Below are 21,838 nucleotides of genomic sequence, written 5' to 3'. Positions count from 1 at the left end.
TATTTGTCTAAATTCTTCTTTGTTTTCTAAAATTCCAGTGAGGAATGTGTTTATTAAATATTAAACTTGACTTTGTAATTTGTTGAATATTTATCCTAGGTAACAGAAGAAAACATGAGAAGTTTGTTTTTTGGTGACTACATGATTCCAGAACTTGAGGGAGATGAAAGACTTTATGTTGAAATTCCAAGCATTCAGCTGTTTGGTGATGTCGTGGAGCAGTGTCTGGATGAATACAATCAAATCCATAAATCAAGAATGAACCTTGTAGTTTTCAGGTGCATACGATCTGTATTATTAAGAGCTTTAAGCAGTAGTTGATAATTTGGTATATACAATTTTGTGGGATGTGTTTTTTGTACATCTCCTCCCCTTTATGCATCCACAAAAGTGTTTGTGGTGTTACACTTTTTTTCGATGGCAGTGAACTGATTTTTTTCTTATGCCTCTGCTTTTGCTATCCAAAAGTAAATAATGACAAGTTTTTCTCCTCAGGGACTTTGAATATATTCTTTGGATGTTAAAGAAACATTGTGCACCGTATCAAGTGGGTGCTCTATTTCTACTAGGCCTCTGTTACTCATGAAGATGGATGTCAGTTTTGCCTGCAGCCACAGGACTTTCATTTCGCCAAGGACAAGGATTCTAAGGTTGCGAGGTGCAGAGTGAGATACAGCACAACCGTAGCTGTCTGTCTGCTCTGTTATTATAGAGCACAGCCATGCCCCACGTTGGGGCATGTACCCAGCCTGGTGCTGCAGCTAATCCTGTGAAATTTTAGTCCCTGGAGGCTGCTATTGTTACCTTATTTAGTGATCGGGCAGAGCTACAACTGAGACAGATTAGGAGGTCACAACTCCTTCCTCGTCCTTATTGCTAGAGATTACTGCCTTTTCATATTTGCCAGTGTAACTTGACGCGTAGATGCTTCGTGAAGGTGATTAGGGTTAGTTTAAACACTTCTAATAGCAGCTTATTTCAGTCTAGGTCATTTTGACAAGCTGGATTATGAGTAACTGTATATACAACTATGCTGGGAGTTTGAAGAGCTGGCAGCCTCTGATCAGAGGCCACTTCCTGAGTGTAGAAGCAATATCCCAGTTACTGCATAGCAGCCTGGAGAGCATGTCTGACTGTAGCCTTAGTGTCCAATCTCTTGGATAACATCTGGATTTGACTCCTTTATTTTTCTAACCAATCAAAATAAACAGGAATTTTTCTTCTTTGAAATGCTTTAACCTTTTTTTGAGGTTAAAAGAAGTTTGTTGGTTTAACCCATTTTTCCCCAGTTGTGCCTTTAAAAAGTATTTAAACTGTTAGACTTCAAGTTAAAACTGATAATACTGTTATGATTTAGAAGTAGAGAATTTCTGTTGGTTTTCTTTTTCTTCGACACCATTATCCACTGCCCATTCCTTTCAGTAATTTGTAGTCATTTCTCATTTAGCTAAATTTGTGTAATAGAAGAGTTGTGAGTTTTATTTTGTGGTGCATACCCACTCCCTTTCTTCCTCTCCCCACCCTGCCTTCAGGAATTTGTTTTGGACATGCTACCTATGTACTTGTTTTACAGATTTATAGATGCATAAATGTATATGTACTTCTGCCATTCTGGTAATCAGAACATTTCAAATATAGGTATATGTTGGAACATTTGTCCCGTATAAGCCGTATTCTGAAGCAGCCAGGAGGTAATGCTTTGTTGGTTGGAATGGGAGGAAGTGGACGTCAGTCTTTGACTCGTCTGGCAGCATTCATGGCAAAAATGTGTGTTTTTCAACCAGAGATTTCTAAGACCTATGGTACAAATGAGTGGAGAGAAGATCTGAAAGTGAGTATTAATAACCTGTCTGTGCTTTGACTTAATTTTGAGGAAGGATGTTTTGGAATGTACAATATTTTAACTGTCTTGCATTTTTAGAGTCTTCTGAAGAACACAGGTGTAAAAGGCTTGAAAACTGTATTTATAATCACAGATGCACAAATTAAAGAAGAAAGCTTTTTAGAAGATGTTGACAGTGTCCTCAACACTGGGGAGGTACCCAATCTTTTTGCAGCAGATGAAAAACAAGAAATTATAGAGGTATGGTTAGAAATTCTCTTTAATGTCACCTACCTTTTAAGCTATTTTGTCATTTCAGTGTAAAGCGTGGCTTTTGGGTATATGCACTTAATTCTGCAACTTTTTTTGAGACTTTAAATAAATCAGCCAGTTATTAGTAAACTTAAGGAGTAGCTTATGCCTACTACTAGCTTTAATTCTGACCTGGCATTCTGTTCACAAACACATTAAGTTGTGCACGTAGGGAACCTTTATTGTTTAGAAATGCCCTGTGGCCATAGTTATATTTTGCAGTGTATTGTGCAGAAGAAGAATGTACATCAGAATGTTTTCATTGATCATTGACAAAGACATTTTTTGAGAAAACACAGCCTGCCTTTATCAACAGATTCTTGCTGTCTAGGGCACTAGGGCATTGTTAGACAGAATTTCATAGTTGTGACATTTCTACTTGTAGAGAAATTGGGGATGGGTGATCCATGAATTCAGGCTCAGAAATAAAGACGCAATGCACTTTGGTAATTTTTTAAAAATTTCTAACTATAAAATCAGGTGTGGATTTTCAAAATAGCAGTTACCAGTTGGAAGGGAGGGGCATCAATCTTTGTATACATGAATTTGGAAACTTAATGTTAGCTAACAATATTTGGAACTGTATGCTGTGCTGTCTTCATATCTCTGTGGTATGTTTACTAATAAATTACCTGGGCATGCTTCTAGTTAGACATTCAAAGCAGTTCTTAGTACATACACAAATATTCTTTATTGAAATAGCTGTATCACTTGATAAATGTTACTGTGTTGTTTTTTCTTGTGCTTAAGTTATGGAGCATGTTGATACCTGCATTCCATGTATTTTGCAAAGAAGTTAGATTATAATTGTAATTATCTTTCTCTGTTACTGTTTCATTCTTGCAAGGTATATAATAATAATATTAAGATAATATGACTCTCTTACAGTTTTACAGTTTGTATGACCATATTCAATTGATGTCTGCTAGAACTTGGTAGCTCTCCATAATATACTAACTGGAGCAAAGTTGGTTTTTACTCATTTAAATTTGATCCATCAAAATATTTCTACTTTTAGTCTATTGCTACTAAACTAATCTTTGTAATTTATTTTAATTGTGGGATTATGTAAAGCATATGTGATTTTGTGGAAGAATAATTTGAGTTTTAGGGATTTATAGTCAGTGTTTCATGGATTGTTAATTAATTGAGGATAATAATACCTTTATGAAGTAGTCTTTAGTTTCAAATCTAGACCTTTCTTCTTGTTTTGGGAGATTATTGGTTTTGGTAAATGAATGAATGGAATATGATTTCCAGTATGATTACCTCTCCAATTAGGTAAATACAGCATATTTTAGTATAATATTAAAGCTAGAAAAGTTCTTAGTTAATGTCTTGAAATATTGTTTAGGGGACTTATATATCACTTAAAGTGTGAGGGAGCTAATTATGAATTCTGATTTTTTCAGAATGTGTCTTAACCCTCTCTCTCATCTTTAGTGTGTCTTAGCCATCCAGAACTCCTCTTGGGATGGACTTAGGTTTTGTTCTGATGTATTCTTAGTTGCTCACAGCAGCAAATGATCATTTCTAGAATGAGTCATCAAGGTCATGGATAAATATCATAATCCTATTCTCAAATATTATTTACTACTAGTTCTGGTTTTGTAGTTTATTCTATCTGTTTCATTTATCAATAATTTTTTTTTATTTCATGTTGATGCTATCATTAACAGGATTGCCATAAGACCTTGGAAGTGCTTAATGAGAAATTATGTAACAGCTTTTATCCTATTTATTATTCCTAAGGGTGTTCGTGCAATAGTTCAGGCTGGCAATAAACATGAAGAACTCAGTCCCTTGGCCTTGTTTGCATTTTTTGTGAACTGCTGCAAAGAAAATCTCCATATTGTGGTAGCATTCAGCCCAATTGGAGATGCTTTCCGCAATCGTCTGAGACAGTTTCCCTCACTCATCAATTGCTGTACTATTGATTGGTTCCAGGTATGTGAAAGTATTTAAATTGCTTCCTCAACAAACTGCTTCAGTTTTCTAACAATCTGTATGTTCATGTCCCATTAGATTTTCTTTTGTCTTCTGTATAGAAGTACTCCCTGGTTTTCAAAATTTTAGAGTAGCATAGACATTTTTGGTAATATTTTGGAAACTCTTTGGTGTGCAATCCAAGTATTTCTACAACTGAACAAACTGAAATTTTGTTCCTACAAATTTTACCTTTCTGGTTTGGTGATGGTGGTTTTTCATTTTATCACATAACATGTATGCTTTAAAGGACTAGAGAAACCATTTCAATGTGATTGTAAAATGATCATAATTTCTGCTGCCTGTTTAAGCAGATCATGCATCATGGGAATGACTAGCAAATACAAGTCCTGTTGTTTATCAGTAGATCTTTTATAGCAGAATAAAACTTGGAAAATTACTGTAGTTAACGATCCTTGATGTAAGTGGTGTTACTCTCAGTAAAGTGCATTTAGCTCTATAGCTTGACGTGGTGCTGACATAAATTAATTTTTCTGCCAAAGGATGACATAGACACAGAAATATTTGGATAGAATGGCAATAGGTAGCTTTTAACTAGAAGATCAGCTAGGAGTTGCCAGAAAACATTGTATAGGTAGTGATCTTGCTGCCTGATCTAACCCTAATATCAGTTCATTGTTCTTGGGACATAGTTGGGACTAGTGTGTCTCATTCTGCTGTTTTGAATGGTAAAAATTGTTTTTTAAGTATGAAGTCTGCTAACAGCTGAATTGTACAAATACTTCCCTCCTCATTTCTCCCTCAGCCATGGCCTGAAGATGCCCTTGAACGTGTGGCTAATAAATTCTTAGAAACACTTCAGCTCACAGACAGTGAGCATCAGGAAGTTGTGCCCATCTGTAAATACTTTCATACTTCAGTTTTGTCACTCTCTGTAAGGTCAGTCTGTTTCTTTTGAAAACAACTCATTAATTTATAGAAATACTAAGAAGGAAAAGATTATGCTGTTAAAGTAGTAAATTGAGCAACAAAGAAGTTGAATTTTGTGAAGAAACAGCAAAATAGTAGGTGATTGAGTTTCATTTCTACTCATTTCTGTATTAAAAGTGAATGTGTACTATCTGCATAAAAATGTCAAAATTGTTTACTCCTATTATTTGTTGAACAGTTAGATAACTTTGCTAAAAATAGTTAAACTAAAAAAAGAAAACAAAACTTAAAAGTACTTTTTTTTTTTTTAACAGGTTCTTGCAAAGTCTGGGACGGCATAATTATGTTACTCCTACTTCTTATCTTGAGCTTATTGCTGCGTTTCGGAAACTTCTTACTCAGAAACGAGACACTGTACTGAAAGCAAAGAAGAAATACGTGAATGGACTAGATAAACTAGCTTTTGCTGAATCACAGGTGAGTTGTTAGGACAAAAATGGAACTGAAAATGTTTGGCAAAAGCAGGTCCTTTCCTGGAGATGTCAGTCAAAAGCATTACTTCAGATTTTATTTAGCTTGATCTTCAACAGTATACTATAAGAAATGTATTTTGCTTTTTCTTTCCTACAGTCATAGCAGTTGTGGTAGAGGCCACAGACCTCCAGGCATGTATTGCTAAGCAGTATATGAACAGAGCTTCCCTTTCCTTAGTGGTAACAGGTGACTGTAAGTGAACGTAGCTCTTAAAATTAGAGATTGTACGTATGAGATAAAAATAAGTCTCTGAAGTGTTTTAATTTGAAACTGAATGTTATTTCCTTTAATCAATAAATTAGTCATTAGGTAAAATCTAGATCTTACAGAAATTGTTGGAAATTGCACTTGGCAGTTCTGAGTTCTATCTGATCTTTTTGCATGTATATAGGTTGGTGAGATGAAACAAGAACTAGTTCAACTGCAGCCTAAACTGGAAGAGGCTAAATTGGATAATGCCAATATGATGAAGGTAGAGTTATACAAATAAACTTTGTATTTTTTAATGTAGGCACGTGTATACTTGGGATCCATAATTCCACCTTCATAATAATTAGCTTTGACTGAGGAATCTTAATCATACAATGTACTTCTACTTCAGCATCTCAGCTGATTGTGGACAGGCTCTAAAGAATATGCCTGTATAAGGTTGCTGATAGGTGACTTTCAGACAATAAGAGTTGATTTCAGGTTTTTGAGCTCACTTCTTGCTTACTGGGGTTTGCAGTATTGTGAAACTTGCCACTATTTATGCTTATATCATTAGAACTGGAAGAAAATTGTATTCTTCATGTAAGATACAGACTCTGGATGTATAGTCCTTGTCTAAGCTCCATGCTGAAGGGTGTTAGAGGAACTTTCATGCTAATAATGGTTAGACTGGGTTTCCCAAGATTGTTGTCAAACATTGCAAAACCCACAAATAGTTTATCAGCATACAAAATTAACAAGAACAGTTTTTCACAGTCTGTCTGCATGCACAGGGATTAAACGCTTGATTTATAAAAGGATCCTAAAAAGGATTAACTTCACTGAAATTTAGTGGGATTTAGGAACCAATCTCATAGGTGTGTTTGAAATTTCTGACTTGTGAAAATACACTTATCTCGTATGTTACTGTTGTATCACAAAAAAGCAAGATTTTATTGATGTTTTTATGCACTTGCTTCTGATTTGTAGGTGTTTTTACAGATACAATGATATCTCTTCTACCTACTCTTACAAACCTCTAAGAAAACTAGATGTCACTTCTGTAGAACTGAAAAGGGAGTACTTGGATGAAGGCTTGACTCATCACTGAAAATATATTTCAGTAGTCAATGTTATAGACTATGAAGCTATGAAAACTCACTATAAAAGCTAGTCATTTTTTAATTACAGCCTGATGCACAAACCTGAAGAGTTTCTTGCTTCCTGAACTTAAAACATATTTTAAATAGCTTTTATTGACAGTAATCTGATTTCATGCAGTTTACCTGCTGTTAACACTCCATGATGATGTTGTATTATGCTAAGAAACAAATTATTCCCTTAGCATAAATTGAAAATACATGAAAATATTGAAATACTTCATTTTTCTCTTTATATTTTACAGTATTCCATAATGCTCTACTAGATAATTCCAGTTTATTTGATCATTCACTGCTCAATAGGAAGCTCACCCATGTGTTTTTCTTTAGACTATAGAAATAGAATCTGCAGAAGTAGAACAGAAAAGAAAAACTGTTAAAGTAGATGAAGAAATTGCAACAGAAAAAGCTGAAGAAGCTCAGACATTGAAAAATGAATGTGAAAGTGACCTGGCAGAGGCGATCCCAGCCCTGGAGGCCGCACTTGATGCTCTTGACACTTTGAAGGCAAGCTGATCTAAACTTCAGCATTTGAAAGAGTTGTTTAACATGACGAAACTCTTCCATTAATTTAGGAAAGAATGCACTAAGATTAAAAGACTTTGAAAAGTGTTACATTACTTCCATTTTAGCAAAGGAGGAAAGGAACTGTACAGTCATTGTTCAGCATATTTCCTTTTCACGTACTCAGAATACAAAGCGGGGAAGGGTGCATTTAAAAAATTGTTTATTTGCAAGAAAGTGCACTTGTGCGAAAAGTAACCCAAACCTGAGGTTACCAGCAGTGGTATCAGCTGAATTTTCTCTTTCAGCTAAGTTAATGTTGACTACCAGTGTGTAACAAGGCATTTGTTTATGGCTAAGAATTATCTGGATATTTGGTTTAAAGGTTTTGTCCTTGTCATGACTTACACATCATCTGAAAGCAGTATTGTGGAGAAAGTCCTGCAGGAATTTAGTATAGTAGGAGGTAGTTTAGTAGGAGTTACGAAGTATATGAGATGTCTTAGATGACACTTACAGAAGTGTATAAAAATATTCTGACCTGGACTTTTTAAAACATAATTAATCATTGGTTTACAGTTACTAGCATTTATTTAATTTTTATTTCCCCTGCATAGGATACATTGATGGATATTGTTAATTGTCTTGCTAACATTGTATCATCCCTTCTAAAAGTCCCCTGTAATTATGTTCATTTGTAATGGTGTTAATTTCCCCTTTTTTCTTAGTTCATTTATCTTAGTGGTGAGAAAGGCATAACATTTGTCATAATTTTTTAAATGTGTTTTTTGTTTTAGCCTTCTGATATATCAATTGTCAAATCAATGAAAAATCCTCCGTCTGGTGTCAAACTTGTCATGGCTGCTGTCTGTGTCATGAAAGACATAAAACCGGAAAAAATTGCAGATCCTTCAGGGAGTGGAGGCAAGGTAAAATTGCAGACAATAGTTTCAATTAAAAGTGTAATTCATGTTCTTCTCAACAAAGAGCACTTGCTCAATAAACAAGATCACCCAAGATCCACTAAAGGAAGAAGTATTTATATCCTCCATCCATTATTTGCCTGAAAACTTCCAGAATTCCAAATTTTCTAAGTTTTGTGATGTGCAAAGAGAACACATTTAATTTGCTTGACTTCTATATTGATAGTAGATAGTATGTAACTCTTCCCAGAGACACTGATCGATTTTTGACTTTAAGTATGGTTTGGGAGAAATGTTTGATCTGATAGACTTTCTCCTTTATTGACATCTCAAGGATTTACAAGGTCATCAGTATTAAATATGCATGAGATTTTAATTAAAAGAGATTTGTCAATTTTTGTTTGTGTGTTTATTTTAAAGCTTGAAAAGATATTTCCTACTGTGTTTTGTAGATTTTGGATTACTGGGCTCCGAGCAAGAAACTGCTTGGTGACATGAATTTCTTAAAAGATTTGAAAGAGTATGACAAGGACAATATTCCAGTAAGGCTTCTATCTAATTTCTCAGTAATTTTTACCATGTAGATGCTTTCTTGCAGGGAAATAAAATCAGAAAATACTATATCAGAGGCCCCATTAGTCCCAAGTCAGTCAACTTCTGAAATGACCAAGGATCTTTACAACATGATAGGGTATCTTTATAGGGTGAGTGTGGTCAAGCAAGTCAAACTTCCTCAGGGTGAGCCTTGTGAGTGGCATTTCAGAAGGTTTTAGAATTCCCTTTCAGAATTTCTAAGGCTTCTGTACAGCCTCTTCTATTTGTATGAAATTTCCTTCTGTGCGCAAATGTTTGTAACTTTGCAATGTATAGGTAGTATCTCATCAAAAGTTAAAAATAACATTAAAAAAAACTGTATCAGAGTACATATTCTGTCCTGTCTGTTATCCTGTGTCCAAAGATGGCCATAAGTAGGTGCCTTGGAACGAGCAGGAACAGTATATCTGATAATTTCTCCAAATATTCTTCCAGCCTCTGGCACTTTAAATGAAGGACTTCCAAAGCTAGATGTAGTTTCTGTGTGTTTAGTAGCTTTCAGTGAATCTTTCTTCCGTCATTTCTCTAGTCCACTTAAGCCCATGTAAACTTTCTGTATCTACAAGATCTTTATACAAAGCATTCCAGAAGTCTACTTTAAATAGCTTTACTTTAAGCTGCTCTTAATGGCTGTTTCTAATTGCATTATTTTGATTGAATGAATGTTGACAAAATGTGTAATACTTTAAGTGTACCAGAAGATATACAAGCAATGCAGAAGTGTACTAGCTACATAACTTTAAGATACGACCATCTCCCCGAAAGATCTCACTGTCCCAGAGTGTGATTTTTGCCTTTTGCCCAATTCAGTGGAAATTGAATATGCTTTGCTTTGCCCTTTATAAAACTGGTCCCCCACATGCATAGACACAACCAATGTAATTCACTTAGATTTTGTCTTAGATTAGTAGAAATACATTTTTATAGTGATCCCCACAGCTGTGTCTTGAGAAAAGATAGCAAATAATGAAATTAGCATGTTTTGCACAAGGGCTAGCATAAATTAAGGTTTCTGTGTGACTGTAATGCTCTTAGCACTTAGGTAGCTGCTACATGGAAGACGTACCAAATGCATGATTATAAAGGGTAAGGATAGGATTAGGATAAAAACAGGAAAAGACCACGAAGCATGATAGAAAAATCAAAAGAAACAAATGAGCAGTGGTTTCTACCACAATTAATACTGAGTAGTTCTTTCCTATTTCATTGTGTAGAGAAACAGCAATCAATCAGTGTAATTTTAGTGTCAGCCACAAGATTTTGATGAGCTACAATGCTTTTGTTATCCAGGCAGCTGTCATGCAGAAGATTCGGGCTGAATACTTGACTAATCCTGAGTTTGATCCACAAAAGGTGGCTAAAGCTTCCTCAGCAGCAGAGGGTTTATGCAAGTGGATTATGGCTATGGAGGTGTATGACAGGGTTGCAAAGGTGCGTTTTTGATCCTAGTCCCTCAGTGCTCTGAAGTCTTCCCTTTGCTTGGTATATTTACATTAAGCATTGTATTAAATAATAAAGTTAGGAAAACATGCTTTAAGCATTTGTGTATTGGTTGTAATTGAATAGGTGGTTGCACCCAAGAAAGATCGTTTAAGAGAGGCACAGGAGTCCTTATCAGAGACACTGACGCTCTTGAATCAGAAGAGAGACGAACTTGCAGCAGTTGAAAATCATTTGGCTGCTTTGGAACGAACCTTCACTGAGAAAACTGAAGAAAAGGCTCGCTTAGAATTCCAGGTTGATCTGTGTGCTAAAAAACTAGAACGAGCAGAGAAGTTGATTGGAGGCCTTGGTGGAGAGAAATCAAGGTCGGTTAAAGTTCAAATATCAGATATAACAGCCATTGTAGAAACAGAATTTGAACTTCAGTTCTCTGAGCTTTTAATGCTTTATTGAGGGCTGTACTGCTTAAGAGTGTCTGGGCCCTTGAAAGATTCCTAATTGTAATGTAAAATATGGGCAGCAACATTGGGAGAACTGTAGAGAAAGTCTTCAAAATGAGAATAAAATACATAAACACAATGTCTTTATTCTCCACTTGAAGTTAAGATAAACACCAAGTTGATTTTTATCATCAATATCGTTAATGTGGAGGTTTCAGCACTGATTTTCTGTATCTTCTGCTTGTCATAGATGGAATAATGCTGCAAATGATCTTCAAGACACATACAATAATTTGACAGGAGATGTTCTGATATCAGCTGGTGTGATAGCGTATCTGGGAGCTTTTACTGCTGGATTTCGACAAGAATGTACCAAAGATTGGAGCAAACTGTGCAAGGTTAGAAGGTTATCTTAGATTTAAATAAGTATTTGCTTTTTTTTTTTTTTTTCTTCAGACTGCTGCAAAAGGCTTCAAAAGTCCCTTGGCATTTATGTAATATTAGCCTGGTAAAACTCATTAAGATCAATGGGCTAAATTCTGCTGATCCAATACTCTGTAAATTTGAATTTAATTAAATCGGTGAATTTACCCTAGACTTAAAGTAGCATATCAGAAACAAGAGCACATCATTGACTTTGTAAGGCTTAATTATTACTTAAATAAAATCTCGGAATTTTCTCTAATTTGCTTTTAAATGAATTAACTTAAATACAGTTACATATAATATAAAAAAAAAAAGTATAATAACTTACACAGGTACATATTTATATGTTAATTAAATGGTTGATTATGCTGTTTGCAAAGGGACAGTTCCAACACACTTATACTAATGCCATAATTCATAAATCAAGTGATTTGAAGCCACTGATTGTGAGTGACATTAAACAGTAACAAATCAGCACTGGATTACTGTATTGAGTTAATGGATGATACAGTCATTAGATGATTTCCAACTGTGTGTGTTTCTTAAGGTAATGCATTGTCATAACTATGTAAGAACCCACCCACCCCCACTTAGAACGTACAAAAAGCTGGACAAATCCTATAAAATTTGGAGAGAGAGTAAATATTCAGTGGGGAAATACAGTTAGCTGTTAAAACTATGTTTTTATTTTTCCTAGGATTTTTACTTGACCAGTTTCAAACTCTTAAAAGGAAATGCACATTGTCACTTTGGATTGAAGTGTCATTTAATAAAAGATGTAAAGCAACATGGAATAAAGATAACTAGGCTTTTATTTTCTTTTTTCAGGAGAAGAATATCCCTTGTTCTGAGAATTTCTCTTTGAGTAAGACTCTTGGTGACCCAATAAAAATAAGAGCCTGGAATATTGCTGGTTTGCCAACTGACATATTTTCTGTAGACAATGGGGTCATTGTTGACAACTCAAGACGTTGGTAGGTGACAAAAAGGTTTAATTTTCAAATCCAAACAAGTTTTCATTTTTTTAAAAAGCAAACTAAATACCTATAGATATTCTATATTCTATAGATACGATGTAATTGAAAGCTGGAGTAGAATCTTTATATCCAGCTCCTGTGAAGTTTGAGAGGTGTAACTGTAGAGATTTATGTATATAGTTACTTGAAAGCTTTCCTTTCAGGACATGCAATGCTCTTGGATGAAGTTGTTTTTTTCTGTTTTCTTGGGTTTTTTGGTTGGTTTTGGTTTGGGGTTTTTTTTGAGGGGGGGTGTTCATTTTGGGTGGGTTTTTTTACTTTTTTTATTATTGTACCTTGTTGTCCTATTACTGGATAATAAAGCATTTGTAAGAATTTGTTTTAGAACTGCACAGAAATCCTCATTCTTTACATATTTAATGACAGGATCCAGGTTATGTAAATTGCAGGGTCCAGATACCACAGTCCACTTCAGATTCTTACAGTTACAAGGCTATCAGATGACATTTTTGTGTTTTATAGATATTGATTGAGTGTGAAACCCCTACCTATATAAAGGATTCTTTAACAACCTTTTTTTTTTTTTATTCCAACTGAAATTTTATTTCAAGGATGATATCTATTAAATCTATTAAATTTTGTGATAGCTGTCTGCAAATAATCTGCTCTCAGTAGAAATATAAGATTATACAACCTTCTATTGATGTTCTTGTGATCTGTGTTCTCTTAAGAATTAGTCTTCATGATAGATTCACATTACATTCAGATTACAATGTGTAATTGCATTTTTAAAACATTGCTTAGTTCTCTGAGGGTGCAGTTAGAGGTGTTTGATATCATTCATGCCTGACTTATTAAAATACATATGTATAGATGAAATCAGCAAGCACAAAAGGGGGACACATCTATTGAACAAAATTAAAATATTGTCACCTTTCCCTGCCCCACTTACATTTCCAGTCTTATACTAGCTGATATACCAACATCTCAGATTTAAATCGTGACTGTTGATTTTATTTTTTTTAAGTGAAAAAAGATATGAGAAACACCTCAAAATCTGTAAAAATAAATAAAGTCTAAATACTGAGAATTCCAGGGGAGAGGCAGAACAAGATTTTACAAGAATTCTGTATTCTGGCATATTTTGTGAAAAATCTTATGAACGTTTTTTGCAATGCTTAAAAGTGGCTTTGGTATTACTTTTCAAATTATGGTAAAGCACCTATATGTCCATTTTTCACTGATATTTTAAAATAACGGAATCAAAATTTTATAACTTTTTCCTTGAGAGCCTAACACAGAACATTTTAAAATAGTTGAAAATTTTGAAAAACTCCTGCAAGGACTGAGAAAACTGTCTTGTATGTTCTAGGCCACTAATGATTGATCCTCAAGGTCAGGCAAATAAATGGATCAAGAATTTTGAGAAGGAAAACCGCCTGAATGTTATCAAGGTCAGTGACACAGATTATATGAGAACTGTGGAGAACTGCATTCATTTTGGAACTCCTCTTCTGCTAGAAAATGTTGGAGAAGAGCTAGACCCATCCCTTGAACCTCTGCTACTTAAACAGACTTTTAAACAAGGTACAGCAAAATTAATTTTGAACCCTGAAATAGATGTTAATGTTCATCTTATAGTCTATGGTACTGTCTGATGTTTTTCTTATTACTCTCTGGTTTACTGCTGTCTGTGGTAAGAGTAAGATAATTTCATAACAGCTTCAAGTTTTATTTTATTTTTTAATGAATATCATTTGTATATCACATGATAGTGGTTTTATGTGAAAGCCTTCACCATGTCACTATAGGAAACTAAATAAAGACTCTTGAAGATTGTCAGTGAAATTAAGTTTTGCTTGTTCATTTTCATATGTTTTAGTCTAATACTGATATTCACTAAATTTTGCACAAATCAAGAAAAGCTGTCAAGGCATTTTACTTAAGACACAATTTTCCTGTGTTTTCTCTGAAACTTGCTAAGTAGCTGTGAATTTAGTTTTCAACTTTTATTTCTTTTCTTCCTGGAAAAAAACAGACAAATGCAGATAAACACAATTATGTTTTCCTTCCTTCTTACATAGTTTATCTTTACAGGTTTTCATGTTCGTACTACTAAAAAAAAGATAAAAATCTCAAACACTTTTTTTTATTCCTTTTTTTTTTTTTTAGTTTCCTATTTCAGACAGGTAATTCAGGAAAGAATAATCAGTAAGAATATCATATTTGAGAATAATTTCACAGCTCTCTGTTACCATGTCCTGTATTGTATATGCACATTGAAAGTATGGTAGTGATTGGATGGAATCCATTTCATCTGCTCAGAGTAAAATGTGGCCTCACTGAAGTCTGTGAAATTTTTCAGAAAATCATATTTATTTATTTATACATTTCAGAAAATTTGTCATTGACAAGAAATTTGCTTTTATTTAATCACAAAATTAATTTTTTTCTGTAAGTAATTCAACTAGATAGTGGTTTTCTTAACATTTCTCATCTTAAATTTAGGAGGCATGGAGTATATCAGGCTTGGTGAGACCATTATTGAGTATTCCAGTGATTTCAAGTTTTTTATTACCACAAAACTAAGAAATCCGCATTATATGCCTGAACTTGCTACAAAAGTTTCATTACTCAATTTTATGATAACACCAGAGGGACTTGAAGACCAGTTGCTAGGTATTGTCGTAGCGAGAGAGAGGTAAGTGTCTCTTTATGGCAAATAGCCATTTAAATTTTTTATGGTATAATTCCAAGGAAATGAGAGCAAAATGAATGGTGTAAATGTTGCCCAGTAACAGCTTTTAAAATAAAAGTTGTTTTTCTATTTGTCATGTCTAAAAAGTTTGTTAGGGAAAAAGATTGTTGTATTTATTGTGGTGTAAGTGTCAACAAGATAATTAAAATAGCAGATGTCAAATTATTGGTTTTTCATGGCAATTTTCTCCTGAAATATTCCTTGAATGTTAGAAAAATATGTAAATATTATTTGATGTTTAAATCATTATTGTGATTTTTGCAATTTGACTCAGCTGCCAGACAAGCATATAGAATTATGAGGATTTAGTTTTAATTTCCTATGAAATAAATGCGCAGTACCTCTGAAACTGATTATGGGTCTTATCTGAACCCTCACAGAGATAAGGAGTAGTAGTTTCTGGGTTGTGCAGAAATGTCTATGCAATTGGGCTAAATTCTGTTTGCTAAAAAAGCATTTCCAGCAGTAAAATTATTCCACATATCATGTGGTATTTTTTCAGGCAGCAGAGATATAATGAAGGAAAACTAGGACATACTGACATGTGCAAAATGCTAAGATGTTAAAGTTTAGACCATCATTTCCAAATACTGAAGTTATGCAAAGAAATCTATACTCAGAATTATAAACGTATGCTGAACAGAAACGACCTCTTAAACTGAAGAGAACATTCACAAATACTTATTGTAGGAAGGAGGATTCATCTTCATGGGCTTCAGTGGAAGATGAACATTGACTGTTTTTGTTGTATGTGTTTGGGTTTTTTTCATTAGACCAGAATTAGAAGAGGAAAGAAATGCTCTCATCCTTCAATCTGCAGCCAACAAAAAGCATCTAAAAGAAATTGAGAAGAAAATTTTAGAAACCTTACATTCATCTGAAGGGAATATTCTGGAAGATGAGACTGCTATTGAGGTCTTGGATTCTGCTAAAATAATGGCTAATGAGATCACAAAAAAACAGCTGGTAAGGAGTCTGTATATGTGTTTTCCTTAACAATTCTTAAAAATTAAATGTTAAAATTTGCAGCTAGCAGAAGGAATGTGAATTAGATGCAAAGCACAAGGAGGAAATTCTTCTGTGCTTGTGAAATGTGAAGAGAAATAAAATTGGATCCATTCTTGAATCTTCACTGATGGTTTACTCAGTCTTCAATTAAAAATATTTTAAAGAATATGTATCTATCTGTAAGGACTGAGTGAAAAGTAACAAATTCTGAAGTTAAGGTAACATGTTAAGATAAAGGAAGGAACTCATTTTTTAAAATAACAGAAGTATTCAAGGAGACATTCATAATCTGGGTGACTAATATAGGTATGCAAGCCCAGATTCTTTTGTTATACTTAATGCATAAAATACCAGCTGAAGTCAATGAGAGCTAAATAGCATTAGTAAGAGAATAAAGGTTTATTTTTTTTAATTACTATAGATGTAATAGAAATCCAATACTACTATTTTCTTTAAGCTGACGTTAGCGTTCCTGCTATTTGCTATCAAATGTAATCTCAGAATATGTCTGATGGTCAAATTTTGAAAAAATTTTTATATCCAAAGTATTGTTTAGTATAAAGCTGATTTACAGTGGAATATCTAGAGCTTAAATACATAACCAGTCTGAAATTACCCATGCTTTTGAATATTGCAGAGATAAAGATTGATACTTTTGATGCTAAATGATGCATCAAAACTCTTGTGCCTCCTTTGTCCTTTACTTTGACTGCTGCATCCTATAGTATTGGTAATTAGATCAGGCAGTACTACGTTAGGGCAAGTACTCATTTTACCTAGTGTAGTTATCACCTACTGTGATTGTGCATTTTGGAACATAAAAGTTGTCTTACTTGGGCATTATAAAGTGCAGTATAGAAATATTTTAATAATGTTATTAAGTAGTTATATTTTTTGTACAAAAGAGAATGTTGAAAGCTTTTCTTTATCAACTACTGTTCATATTTAGATTGCAGAGAAAATGGAACTTAAAATAGCCGAATCTCGAGAAGCTTATCGACCTATTGCAAAGCATTCATCAGTGCTGTTCTTTAGTATTGCAGACTTGGCAAACATCAATCCCATGTACCAGTACTCCCTTAGTTGGTTTGTTAACCTCTTCATCAACTCTATTCATGATAGGTAAATACAATCTGTCTGGTATAAAATCAAGCGTTTTCATTCTCTTCTTATGAACAGTTCCCTCCCTTTTGAAACTATTTACCTCTTATCCCTCATTAAATGCAGATTATTGAAACAAAATATGATTTGTTAATGATGTAAATACTCTTTTTAGTTACTATTTGAGCATACAGTGAACTGTAAGCATGTGCTTTATTTAAGTATTTTTAACAATGATGTGACTTACAGAAATGCTCGTCTGATTCTGAACTGTACTCCATTATGAACACTATGATTGCCACCACCTAACTGACAAATTGATTTCAGCTCATTATTTTGCTTGGGACTTTTAAAACAGCTGTAAAACACCAAGTATAATTGAAATTTTGGGGAATTGGGCATCTAAGTCTATTGTGGAGAATGTGAGCCTAATATAATTCCTCTGCAGCTCTAAATAGATTTAGATTTCTTAACTGATTTGCCTAAGTTATTCAATTTGAACACTCAGTTTCTCACTTCTTTTCTTTTTAGTAACAAATCCAAAATTTTGGAGAAGCGACTTCGATATCTAAATGACCACTTTACATACAACTTGTATTGCAATGTGTGTCGTTCACTGTTTGAAAAGGACAAGCTGCTCTTCTCATTTTTGCTATGTTGTAATCTTCTCATGTAAGCTCATTTTTCTGAAGTCTCTTAATAACAGAAACCAATTATTTTCTTGTAATGGAAAAAAGTATTGATGAGATAACATGTTCTGCTGCATATTGATAATATAGCCTTTGGAGTAAGATCATGAATGTTTGGGGTTTCCTAATATTAATACTTGCAAGTCAAAGAATATGTGAGTGCATGTGTCAATACTACATATAGCCTTTGGACATGTTATGAAAGTAATGTTCCTATGCTTATTAAAATCAATTGTTTTGTCAATGATGCATCTTTGACTCCCTTTAAAGGACCTGGGCAGTGCTGCATAGCATCCTATGTCAAGAATGATTGCTGCTATTTAAGAAATTGTTTTAGAAAGAAATCTAAGACAGTAATGTGCCATCCCAGCAACTTCTAGGCTTTTCCTTGTTTATCATTTTCTCTCTTCTTTCTTTTATCCTTTTGTGTACATCATGACATCTCAGTTGCAAACTTCTCTCTCCCACTGACTTTTTAGTTTCATCTTCCTGGTTTTTTGTGATTTTGTGTCAATACGTTGTGAAAAGAAAGATAAGTTCAGAATTGCACGATCACAACCATAATGTGCATACTTACTTAATTACAATGTGTACACATCTGTATATAGATCAATCTTCCTAGGCCAATTGATAAGGCTACTGTATTCCCAGAACCCATTCTTTTCTATAAAGCCTTTAAAAAGCAGGAATAATTGCACTTTTTAAAAACAAATAAACAGATATGTACCATTTACCTCTTGAAACCCTTACTGTAGTCTTAATCAGTCATTTTAACCACACAGTTTTTTAACTATATAGAATACTGAGATCTGATCTCAGCTGTTACTGCAGTAGAAGTATTGCTGAATGGCAATGAAGTGTAATTAATTTTAAACAACTCTATATTATGTAAAATTGCATCTCAATAACTGAATATTATCCATCTTTTTTTTTTTTAAATATAGGGCTAAAAATGAAATAGAACATCAAGAGTTTATGTTCTTACTAACTGGGGGTGTAGGTCTCAAAAATAAGTACAAGAATCCGGATCCATCTTGGCTACCAGATAAGAGCTGGGATCAATTATGTCGTGCAAGTGAAATCCCAGCTTTGAAAGGACTGAGGTAAATGTTGATGTGAATTAGCCTTAATTGGTTTTGACCAAAGCATGGGTAACATGCTGAAAGAAATGTTTCTTACACGTTTTCCAAACCAGTGCCAGAATGCCAACATCGTAAAACCAGCCCCTTGTTTCATCATTAGGTTTGCTTTACTTAAATAAGTCAAACAGTCAGTTGGCTAATTATCATATTATTTAATTAAACTATTTTCCTATATTATTTGAGGCATTCCCTAAAGAAGCTTCTCTTTTGGTATGTCTCCAAGGTAGACAAACCATGTTTCAAGGGTAAAATCTAATCTGAAATCAGGAGAATTTCACCCTGGATTGAAATAGAATTTAACCCTAAATTCTGAAGCCAGCGTAGCTTTATATAAATAGCTGACAGAGCCCAAATATTTGGAGGATTTGGATCTGACTGCAGAAACACTGCTCTGTTGGACAAAATTGTTTGGGGCTGTTTGTGTTTCTCCCCCTTTGGAGTTTTAGTAGCAATGTGGAGGATGATCCAGCCTTTAAATAGTCTGAGAGTTGTTCCATTGCAGAGGTCGTACCCTGCATGATGTGTGAAGGAAAAAAAAAAATCTTTTTCCCTGATTGAATTTCTTGGTAATTATCTTTGGTTAAAAAGTGGAGTTTTCCTGAAATATGAGAGGCATAAAATTGACCCAGACCTATGAAGGTCCAAGCAGTGCTGGCTGGAGAAATAAGCAGAATTCGTTGCCAACTTGGAACCTTTCATGTGGAGTCTTGTATGTCTGCAATAGCGTGGTGGGAAAAGTTTTTTCACTCTTCAGCATGGAGAAGCTCAGCTGTAGGATTATTTGCTGATGTAGGTGTAGAATGGCTTGTATGACAATGCAATGTAATTGACTTTTGATAAATATAAAAAACGAGACTCCAGGTAATTACAGTAATTGTAAGTGCTTTTTTTTCTCTAGGACTCACATCTCTGAAAATGTAGGTGAATGGCAAAAAATTTATGACAGCAAAGAGCCACAAAGCTTTCCATTACCAGAACAATTGAATAATACATTAAATGAATTACAAAAGATGATAATTCTTCGGTGCTTAAGACCAGACAAGGTAAAATGATCTGTTATCAAGTGTTTGTTCCATGTCTTGTACCATACTTTGCACTGGTTGTTAAAACAACTAATCTGTTCTTCATTACATTTTATTAAGAAAATAAGTGCTGTTCTTATTTTTCAATTGAGCAATACAAACTCCACAAGCATCAGCTGAGATCTTTTGTCTGACATGATTTAACGCATCTTTCAGAATATACTCATTCTTCTAGTTTTCTTCAAGTGCTTGTTCATGTTTAGTCTGTTATATACTCAGGAGCAGGATATATTCACCTGAACAAATACAGAGAGTATCCAGTACCATGTGCTTGCATACAAAGGGTTCCGAGGCAAAGAGAGATCAAATGTGTTTGTTTGAATAGCTAAGGTGACCTTTTAAAACATTCTGCTTTTGGTGCACTGAGCAAATTGTATCGTATTGTGCGTACTTTAGGAAGAACAGATGTTTGTATTTAAAGTACATATTGCAATTGCTCCTTAGAATTAATTAAAAATAATTGCATTAATATTTCCTAAAGGGGAATGTGTTGGTCTTCCTCATTAGGTAAAGTCTGAATTAAAGTCTAAATGTAATTTAATATCATTTATATTATGATGTATGTTATTTTTTATTTTCTAAAAGCATTATTGTTCATGTTGTAAGGAGGGGAAAAAAGGGAAGGTGTCAACAAGAGGTGAAACCTTTACTTCTGAAGCATTCTGCAAGACTGACCTCAAATCCACACGAAGCAGAGGTGTCTGTGGGCTCAGGAATTTAACTTCTATATGGTACATAAAAGATACTGTCAAATATGCAGTTATGTTTAGTTTATGTTAATGGTTTGTATTTACTTTTTTTTACCAGATTGGTCCAGCTATAACAACATTTGTAACTGATAAGCTGGGGAAGAAGTTTGTAGAGCCACCACCTTTTGATCTAACAAAAAGTTACTTAGATTCAAATTCTACAATCCCTTTAATATTTGTGCTATCTCCAGGAGCAGATCCCATGTCTAGTAAGTACACACAGAAAGAGAAAACAAAAGCATAGTCCAGCTTTTCAGGGACCTGAATTTCCCCTTCAATACACAATGAGGATTGTTTTGCACTTTGTGCAAGTAGATTTGAGTGCATCATGTCACACTGGTAAAATTCTGTCTTCTCTAAATATGGGAATGGTATTTTAAACTGAATAAATTTTACACTATACATCAAAGCTATACCATCTTATTGTATGTACATTTTAACAAAATAGTAATGAACATTTAAAAAAATTTTTTTTCCTGACATCATAACTTCTTTTTAATGAAGAAATGCTAAAATCTTATGTGTTCCGTTCAAGGCCTCCTGAAATTTGCAAAAGACAGAGAGATGGTTGGAAATAAGTTTCAGTCCATCTCATTAGGACAAGGACAAGGACCTATAGCTATGAAAATGATTCAAAATGGAATGGAAGAAGGAACCTGGGTTTGTTTGCAAAATTGTCACTTAGCTGTCTCCTGGATGCCGATGCTGGAGAAAATATGTGAAGAGTTTAACAGTGAAAAATGTCATGCAGTCTTCAGACTTTGGCTTACTAGTTACCCTTCACCAAAGGTACATGCATTGCCAAACATTCTGTAATTTGGGAAAGAAGAAGTTGATGATGTTCTTAAGAAATATTCACATCCCTGAATGAGCTGATAATACAAAACTTCTCTGAAATACAATGAGGCTGTTGAATAGATAATTTAATCAAGAAAGAACATTTAAAAATAATTATAAACATAGTAATATCAAGCTTCTGTTACAATATTTTGATGATGTGATGTGTGATATTTTGTGTACTACTGAATGGAACTGCATTCTGCCAGCATATAATTAAGAAGTTCTTTGCTGTCACCGAGATTAATTTTGCATTTTATTTATAAGCTGT

At 34.0% G+C, this 21,838-nt stretch overlaps 1 protein-coding gene across 2 annotated transcripts in view; it reads left to right on the top strand.

Moving 5' to 3' along the window:
- The window catches only part of DNAH12 (dynein axonemal heavy chain 12), a 70,655-nt gene that overhangs the window by 40,161 nt on the left and 8,656 nt on the right, over positions 1-21,838 (top strand). For both annotated transcript variants that reach the window (XM_075762029.1, XM_075762028.1), the window contains 23 exons: positions 100-278; positions 1,639-1,831; positions 1,922-2,083; positions 3,887-4,081; positions 4,887-5,020; positions 5,326-5,488; positions 5,937-6,017; positions 7,225-7,401; positions 8,196-8,327; positions 8,774-8,863; positions 10,206-10,346; positions 10,482-10,723; positions 11,049-11,196; positions 12,053-12,198; positions 13,574-13,788; positions 14,710-14,902; positions 15,733-15,925; positions 16,917-17,089; positions 17,600-17,740; positions 18,702-18,860; positions 19,798-19,942; positions 20,789-20,939; positions 21,266-21,519. In XM_075762029.1, coding sequence (XP_075618144.1) covers positions 100-278; positions 1,639-1,831; positions 1,922-2,083; positions 3,887-4,081; positions 4,887-5,020; positions 5,326-5,488; positions 5,937-6,017; positions 7,225-7,401; positions 8,196-8,327; positions 8,774-8,863; positions 10,206-10,346; positions 10,482-10,723; positions 11,049-11,196; positions 12,053-12,198; positions 13,574-13,788; positions 14,710-14,902; positions 15,733-15,925; positions 16,917-17,089; positions 17,600-17,740; positions 18,702-18,860; positions 19,798-19,942; positions 20,789-20,939; positions 21,266-21,519 — 3,807 coding nt within the window. The remainder of the gene's footprint in view (positions 1-99; positions 279-1,638; positions 1,832-1,921; positions 2,084-3,886; positions 4,082-4,886; positions 5,021-5,325; positions 5,489-5,936; positions 6,018-7,224; positions 7,402-8,195; positions 8,328-8,773; positions 8,864-10,205; positions 10,347-10,481; positions 10,724-11,048; positions 11,197-12,052; positions 12,199-13,573; positions 13,789-14,709; positions 14,903-15,732; positions 15,926-16,916; positions 17,090-17,599; positions 17,741-18,701; positions 18,861-19,797; positions 19,943-20,788; positions 20,940-21,265; positions 21,520-21,838) is intronic.

The sequence above is a fragment of the Balearica regulorum genome, chromosome 10 (assembly GCF_011004875.1).
Source record: "Balearica regulorum gibbericeps isolate bBalReg1 chromosome 10, bBalReg1.pri, whole genome shotgun sequence".
Classification (NCBI taxonomy): Eukaryota; Metazoa; Chordata; class Aves; order Gruiformes; family Gruidae; genus Balearica; species Balearica regulorum.
The sequence above is the reverse complement of the archived record's forward strand: the minus strand, read 5'-3'. Positions and strand labels throughout refer to the sequence as shown.